Here is a 9,359-nt window from a genome sequence, read left to right on the forward strand (position 1 = left end):
GCTTGTATGTACCCGATAAAGTTGAGTACTTAGTAAGTAGTAACCTGCCCTAGCTTAACATGGGTGCAATGGTGATATATTATGCATGTATTATATAAACCATTCTCTTGAACCACTGTATCTATAAAAAAAACCGCATCAAAATCCGTGGCGTAATTTAAAAGATTTAAGCATATAAAGGGACAGAGAAAGCGACTTTGTTTTATACTATGTACCTAGTGATTTGTTTGGTACATAGCTGCTATCCAGACACTGTAAAACTGTGTATTGTAATGATGACGCATTAAATAATTAAGTAGCTGGTCTAATTAACTTATCTGAGTAAGGACAGAACACAATTGTTATCTACAACAATATATTTGAACCAACACATGTACTAATTCTGTCTACGTTTCAATACGTTAGCCTTGAATATACAAGATTAACTATTATTATAATGAGATTAGAGATTAGATTTGATCAATAAAACTAATCATTGAACTATTATTTTACATAGACTTGAGTTGAGTTATTTAATGAAATTATTTATATGATCTGAATTTATAGTTAGATCATATTTTGAATCAGTTTTAGTTATTTCTGATAGTAAATTTCGTTTAACCTAAATTTTCGCAACGTACGCATCGCACACTTCGTACGCATTCCGTATGACGTCATCAGCACGCATCGCATTGTAGCCATAGCTGATGATGCGGTCCGTATGATGCGGATCAGTAGACGCAGTTGTATTGGTTTCTATACAAGACAAACTAAAATCCGTTGCGTGTGGTGCGTACGATGCGGGCCTGAGGACGTTTACCATAAATGCGCACAATCCAAAAAGTCAACTTTGACAGTTGTCATATAGTGAGAGGTAAATAAGATCGTTTGCTGCTTATTTTATTGTGACCGATTCCTAAGTCATATCGAGTAAATATAATTAGAGTTGGCAATTACTAGATTAGAATATAATAATATACCCAATTGCCCCCTTCCCAATCCCCGATTCCCCAACAACCCTTAAATTCCTCTGTTGTTTCAAGTATCCATGGACGGCGGCGATTGCTTCCTATCAGGTGATATGTTTCATAAATAAAACTCAAGAACTTCCAAAATAGCATGAGACTGCGTAGAGCATTGACGAATCAATGACATCAAGACAAAAAGGTTTTTGAAAGATCCACACCATTATACACAATATCAAAAATCGATCTTATATTAAATTAAACCAAACAAAATATGATTTAATACAAATATTCAAAATCTATTAAAATAACCGATTTTTAAGTATATTCATTACGATAGATCTGAAAACGGACAACTGACACGTAACATCACTATAGTAACCAACCTAAAGGTTTGAAATTGTAATGGCGGGTTCTTTGAATAATCCGTCTATATAAATGCATTTCTATACAATAAAGATAAATTTGATGCTTATAAATGATACCCTTTATGATAGTGTATGAGTAACGAAGTAATAAATTATTATATTATGAATTAGATTTTTAACTTTTACGTTGACGTTCCAGGACGTTTATATTATAACAACTTATGGCAGCATATTACAAAATAAAATTGTAATCAATGGAATGATGGTAAAAATCCATCATTTTAGTAGTAGTAGTAGTAGTAAAGTACCTATCTTATTTTTAGTTCGAGAGGACAGATCTATCCTGGTGTGGAGTAAAGTTAAATTGATCTATAACAATTTTTGGTCCATTATTTCAATGGAAAATTATTTCAATTTCTTTTGGTTTTGTTGGTTAATATATGTAGTAAATAACTATAAATTAAGTTAAAGCACAAGATTTGCTTTGTACAAATGAGAACATAGGTCATGTATTTGTTACACACGGCACCTCCTGGTACAGGCATCCATATGCTTAAAATAAAAGGAGACTACCAACTGTATAACATGTATAATCATGTAATAATGAAATAAAACATTTCTGATAATGATTAGATTTTTAAACTGACATGGTCACTAGTAATATCATTAGAACTTAAAACGATCGATAATTACCATCATTCATTTTTCCGCCATCATCAGTTCATCCGTGATCATGGCGCTTGCAACAGTCCCGAAATATCGGAAACTCACAAAAACTAATAAACATGGTAAATATTCCGTTTTAAGTTCTAATGATATGATTTGATTCTTTGTTAATACAGTCGACCCACTCCATACATAGCAACAAGGTAGAGTTTTCATTGTACAACCAATTTTACAATCATAACTTTACACCAAAAATTCACGTAAAATATCATCTAAAGAATTTTAGTACCAAGACTAGTTGCTGTCCAGGAACTAATTACTTAACTCTATACGCTTCTCGGGTGACCTAAATTACGTGGAGACTAAGTGTTTATTATATCACACGGACAGTATTAACATGGCGTCTGCCAGTAATTGAATCTGTAATGAAACTACATTATATTCCCTATATACACGTATATTATAACCCACACACGATATCATCTTGTATGATGATAACGTTGTATTAGTGTAAACGTGATTTGCCACCAGAGATGTGCTATGTAGCTAGGCTACGAAGATGTGATAGCTAAGCTGTGAAACTGTCATCGTTTCCACTGGTACCAAGCTATGTAGCTGTGCGAGGAAGATGCGCTGTTCGAGTATATGTGACAATAGTAGTGAAGCCATCCATAGCACGCATCCAAAGCATGCATCTTTCCATAAATAAAAAAACATAGCTTAGCTGTATTCGTTTCCACCAGTGCTAAGCTATGTGTACCAATGATTATGATTGGTGGAAGCAAAACGCATTCACAGCAACGTAGCGTAGCACATCTCTGGTGGAAAAGCACCCTGAGTATGATGTTCGGTCGGATGTCGGATTCGGTCATATCATAAAAAGCACAATTAATGTTTCTATAACATGATAAAAGAATGTAAATTAACATAGATATGCAATACGATCGTGTATTCTAGGTGAAAAAATGTTCCTCTTAATTTAAACGACTTATTCAATTTATCTAAAGACGTATTTTCTATTTTTTTTAGGTATTACTCGAAATCTGGAATGGTGTCTTTACTTTTACTATGTCTCGTACTTGCTGTGGTAGATTTACGAATTACGACTTATTATAGAAATAAAAGTAGTGGAGTATGATTAAAAATGTCATAATATCTTCATCTAACAATGGTTTGTAGATCATAGGTGTAGACCGATCATAGGTGCTTAAATGTATATGCTTTCAATTCCGGTCAGTATTTAAAACTGGTATTAAACCGACACTGGTGACACTGACCATCGAGAGTCCATTTAACTAGTTAGGATATCAACAGGAGAAACAAACTTACAAAATACAGTATTCCTTGGTAACAATACTAAAATCTCTAGGAACATTTATATCATAGGACAAACTATTATATATTAATAATACATTATAATCCTAGTTAATATTATTATTAATATAACATAGAATTAAATAAATTATAATAATATTTACATAAGCATACTGGTTAATATAATGTTCGCTCTTTAAATTCGTTGCCCCCGCACTAGGATTTTCTCCTGTATCGAGGGTGCGTTGATTAACATACAATTTTTTATACGTGTACACATGACGTCCAGACCAGAAATAATAATTTGTTCCATACGGAAATCAATCCAGCTGCACGTCGCGCGCAGTCATATTAGTTTAATCGTCCACATTCATTAGATACTGCTTAAACACAGACCTATAATTCACTGACAATCTCTATTCAAAATTTTATAAATCAACCTGAACACTGTGAGCAAAGGGTTAAAGAGCACAATGGAGGTGACGATGCTAGTGAAGGCAATAAAACCGTTAGTGACTCGTTCGTTCATCCAGTCTCTGAAGCCTTCTTTGTTGAATCCGTGGCAGACAGCAGCTGTGGAGCAGACATAGCAAGCCATCCCGATTAGGACGTGTACCAGCTTGTTAATCTTGACTGGATAGAACCTTCGCATTGGATGAGCCAATAGAGTTAGTAGTCCAGTCAGCATCGTCACTGGGGTTATGGTGAGGCACACCAGACCTGGAAATGTTAAAGTAGAGTTTAAGTGTGGGTGTTATAGACTATTTTACAATGATCAAATTGTGGGAAGCATTATTTGTTGTTATGTCGATAAATAAATGATAGTTTCTTGATGGTCGATAGGCCAAAGGCTGGTCGTTTGAAGCTTGTTTTAAGAGTAAAGAAGTAAGTGCAAAGGAAAAGTTAATCCGAATACAATTATTAGGTTTTATATTGAAAAAACCCAATATTTGTGCTATTTAATACAGATAAGATCCTAAGTATCGCATATCGCAGCTTAAAAAATAATTGCATAACAAGTGACATAACTTTATCAGAATTATATAACGTGTTGAATATTTATCTGTCTCAGCAATGACAAATACTTGCTACGTACCTATAGATAGGAATCATTCGTAAGATATTAGCAACACAAATTACGTTAATTTAATCGCTGTTGGAGCAGTAATAAAAAACAAAGTATTATTACAGTACTTATTGACTTTCAAAATTGACGATAACAGATCAAGGATTCATAACATATTTATAGTTGTCTTTAATGTTATGAATGCACTTATTCACCTCTATTCAGGTACTTTTTTTACAGAGTCAAGAGAACTTAAGTAGTATAGCATTAACTAACATGACTCTTCATCATTAGCAGCGTGCGCAGACGCGGCGACGACGTCGCGCGGTCTACTGTAGGCGGCGCGACGTCGCCACGTCCCTCTCTGACTCGAAACTAGTAGAGCTTTTCTCCATTAATATACGTGAGTAAACCGTGATTTTTAGTTAATTTAATATGTCTTACGATAGTTATTATAAAAAATATAGTACAGAATTGACTCAGAAATTAATTCTGCCCAAAAATTGAGATCTGTTTCTTCATATTACGTCCATGTAACATAATCAGAGGGTCTCATAACTGATTGATCGTGGACTTTCCATACAACGTTTATAACCTGACCTACACTACAAAGGCATGAAATAAATATTAGCATGTCATATCAATTACCTAGTCGTCCATGTGGAGTTTGAAAGTGCTTTTTCTTCGAGGACATGATGATCACGCTGCCAGCGACTCCCATAACATAGGCGGCCAAATGTAGGACCCAATGTGCTCGTATCTTGTTGGTCTTCCTGAGTGGTGAAGACCAGGTGTTGTAAGGACATAAGCTGAGCAGCGCTTGTGATGCCAGAACTTGGTACTGGAATGAGAAATGTGGATTTGTTAATAGATATAGTACTTATATAGAAAGTATGCTTTTACGTGGGAGACCCACGATTTGGCACGAATGGGTTGGCTAGACCTGAGTGATTCTATGGCCTCACAAAACTGGCGTGTGAGTGAGGTTACTGGAGGCCGGCTGTGTACTTATAACTCTTCTACTCTGCTCTTTTATCGCACTGTGTCATAAAAAGTCGGTAGATGTTGTATTTTTTTATGTCAGTAGGGTGAAGATATGGTTTTTCGATTCTAATACTCATCTTTGGAGTATGTATATCAAAAAGTATTCAATATTTGATTAACAAGTGGACTAAAAGAAGATAGATTAATAAAATGCAAGCAATTGCTCATTAAATAACGACATTGTGATTAAAACGCAATAAGCTTTTATCGTATCACAATTGGGATTAATCTGGTTTAAGATATAGGTAATCACATTTTAATACAAGAGCTAATGTAAACCTTAAATATTAAGAAGATAATTCATAAATTGTTGTTTATTATAATGCATATTGCAACAAATGCCTCGTGAGTCGAGTGGTTGCAAACGTGACGGCAAATCTGCAAGTTAGGGGGTCTTGATTCGACCCGGAGCTGCGGACTGCTTAGCGGGTTACCGGGACTCCGGCTCGAAAAGCAGAAGTAGGAACGGGGTGGTTTTTAATCAGTAAGAGTCTGACACTCCCTCTCGCCTCGCCCAAGGCGCCGTCTTTAGATGATTATCCCCCTTAAAAAAGAGGGGTCTCGATTATTGGGTGTTTTTTCGGTATTTTGGAAAATCTTCAGTGGAACGCACGAAGACACGAAGTTTGGCCGGTGTATGGCAATAAGCTCGCCTCCAAAGCATGTGTTACTTTGTCTTCTCTTTCGCCGATTAAAAGACGTGATATGATGTGTTTATAAGCTGATAATGTACATTGTTGGTGATGACTTAGGTTTTCTTCTAACATAATAGCCACGTGTTGAGTAATATAGGTATATAGATAGATAAGTATTATCAAAAGTCATCACTGAACATTGGAATCAATTATGTATTAGGTACCTAATAGATAGAATGCTATACAAGTCCACATTTTGACGTTGTAATACAGACAAATTACTTAGAATTGATTATTAATTATACAATAATCCGTTTGTGAATCATATTATTTACAGATGCCTTATTACATATCTATTAGAGTGCGTAATAACCATGAAGCAAGTACAAAGATGAGATGCCATAATGTGATTGTCGACTGCGACAGAACAAATGGGCCCTGCCCAATGATATTATCAGTAAAAAGGTGTAGATAGGTTTCAAGAAGACTCAGAAAGTGGCACATTAAAATGTGGACAATTATTATTAGCAACGTGTCTGTAGTATGGGACTGCATGTTCCGCGTTCTCCGTAAAGCGTCACGCATTATGTTAAAGGGAAATCCAGTTATGACATCTCCTCTTTGAATATGCTTCATGCTAATATCATAATTACGTACAAAGTGTGTGTTTATGTACATAACATAAACACATATTTAGTGATGACATGATTTAGATGGATATCGCTTTTCATTAACGATATTTTCAGAATTCAATGCATTTTTTAATCAGTGTGATAAAGTATTGACTGTGGAACAACATGTTTGTTAAACACGTAACGTGTTTGATAATAAAATTCCAAAAGCGGTCACTGTTATTTATTACTAGTTTGAGTTGTAATATATGTAGCATATAGATTGTAAATTAACGTCAATAATTTTCTGTGACCACGACAAATGGCCCAAAATATCACAAATAAACACTTAAAAGAAATTATTGTATGTTTATAATGTAGAGAATATTGTTTTATTAACCAAAGATACATTTAGTTTTTATACAGAAACGATGCCTAGTGCAAACTGTACTGTACTGTACCGTATATATACAGTTTATTATTTATGCGTGAACGATCAAATTTATTTGACGTAAAAATTATAACAGTAAAAGCTTACCGCTGGTACACAGATCAGGATATGATGCATTATAGCCTCCGAGTCTGCTTCATCAGTCTGGAAATTCTGGAGCACTGCATACAGCATAGGCACACCCATCATGATTCCTACCAACATATGCACAAACACGTTGAAAGAAAATAATATAGTTTTCAAGATATCATTCTCTTCTGTTATAGCCGGCATTTTGACTTAATTTCACTTCTAACACTCATGTAATTGTCTGTCTGTTCATATAAACACGCAGTTGTAAATTCACAGCCATCGTTTTTCCGACACGCACTTTCCTCGGACCCACTGATTTGTCAATAAAGTTATTTATAGATAAAATGGTGATACTAATGAAAAGATAATATTTCTTTTTATCAGTTCATGCTTCATGATTAGGTCCGTTATATACATGAGATAGTAGTTTGACAAACATTTTCGAGTTTTTGTGCATGAAATAATCGCAGTTAAAGCTTTAATCAGTTTAAGGTTAACATGAAAAATGTTGGGTAGGTACAAGTTTAGTTCCTGGTTTATTAAAGATAATATAATATAATTACTCGTATATTACGAAGATAATTGAAGTAATCTACAATACTAGATTAGATATTAATTTGTTTTTGTAAATAGTCTGATGATTACTCGTCGCGTCATCTGATGATTTAATCACCCAAAATTATGCGTCTGTGGTTTGGTAATATGTAATATTATGTAAAGGTTTAGGTATATTAACCTTAATACAATACAAAAACTCTTTACTGTATACCATAAATATAACTTCAGAAATGGATAATCTTAGGTACAATTAATTTACTACTAAACTACTAAAATTCTTTGCTGCAAAAAATAACTTGTGAACTTCTGTTGTCCCAAAATGTTCACCACTTAGTTTACCAATAGGTGAAAAACAAAAAGAAAACCATTATAAACTGAAAATTCGTTTTCTTTTTAACAAACTTAAGCGGTTAAAAATCGCAATTTTCAACAGTCCGGTCGCTATCTTCAAGTCGCATGGGACATGTTGCCTTATTTTCCTCTCAAATCAGCGAACACGATGATTCATAAGTAAACATACATAAGTCCAGAGTGGACAATGATGTAGAACTCTTTATAGGGTATTACCCCAAGACCGTTAGCATATTCGAGTGTTTGGGAATCGATCAAATTGTATATAACCCTCAATTAATATCAGTCATGTTGAGTGAGGTTTGAAAGGTTCATTGAAATGCAGGTCAAGTGTGGTTTGCATATTTAACGCTCACTGTTTTGGTTCTAAGTAATGGAGTTTAAGCCTCTTAGAGTGTGCTGATGGGGTAACTGATAAGATGTAGCGATAATCGTAGGGGTGCTTAATTTTCTGTCCCGATTTTAATGAAACTTTCGAGTTGGGTTTTAGGGAACATTATTGGAGTGTAGGAGTAGATTTTGGTTTATTTTAAACTACTCCATTTACTGCATCATTTACATTTATTGCATTTTAAGATTCGTTATTAGAATCTACGACAGGATCGTAATATAACTATTTTTATGGATTTGAGTTATGGGTGGAGTACATTTACTACTTTCATAAACAATTAAAAGTAGGTACTTGCAATTTCATATTATTCTTAGTATCTTCATCTCCGCTCCCGCTCCCTCTTCGCTCTTAGATCAGCTGAGTGCCTGAAATTGAGAGTCATTAGAAGGGTATAGGTCTTATTGGCAATGGAAATGTATGGGCATTTCTGTATTAGGTTTGTGCTGTATCGGCAATAATTTATTTGTTTCAACTAGAGTTGAATTATCTTGGTTCAGTAATTTAAATGCGTTAATTATGTTAATCAAGTATTAGTGGACACAATTCAGTGCTATTTGATGTTCGATTGTATCGAATCAAAATATAAGGTACTCATTGAAAAATACAAATAACAGTGTTGTAGTCCAATATGAACGACTGCAACTAGAAATGCAAACGGTTAGCTTGGTGGCTAAGCAACTGGCTGCCGTGCAACATGTCGTGCGTTCGATTCCCGCACCGCACAACTCTCTGTGTGATCTGCGGTTTGTTGTTTCGGGTCTGGGTGAAGTGACACAGAAGAAAATACTAATGTGGGGCAACGTTTTTAAAGAGACCAAAACATTTGAAATCGCTTAAGTTGGGGAAGAGGCACGCACGGTCTTTTTGTACTTATGAAGATAATATTAG

General features: G+C 34.7%; 1 protein-coding gene across 1 annotated transcript; it reads right to left on the reverse strand.

Moving 5' to 3' along the window:
• Positions 1-1,885: 1,885 nt before the first annotated feature.
• LOC118267573 (uncharacterized) lies at positions 1,886-7,667 on the reverse strand. Its single transcript, XM_035581642.2, has 3 exons — positions 7,187-7,667; positions 5,007-5,199; positions 1,886-4,012 (listed from the first exon to the last, which is right to left on the reverse strand). The coding sequence occupies exons 1-3, from the start codon at positions 7,370-7,372 to the stop codon at positions 3,696-3,698; spliced, it is 696 nt and encodes a 231-aa protein (XP_035437535.1). The 5' UTR covers positions 7,373-7,667; the 3' UTR covers positions 1,886-3,695.
• Positions 7,668-9,359: the final 1,692 nt, after the last annotated feature.

Source organism: Spodoptera frugiperda, chromosome 6 (genome assembly GCF_023101765.2).
Source record: "Spodoptera frugiperda isolate SF20-4 chromosome 6, AGI-APGP_CSIRO_Sfru_2.0, whole genome shotgun sequence".
NCBI lineage: Eukaryota > Metazoa > Arthropoda > Insecta > Lepidoptera > Noctuidae > Spodoptera > Spodoptera frugiperda.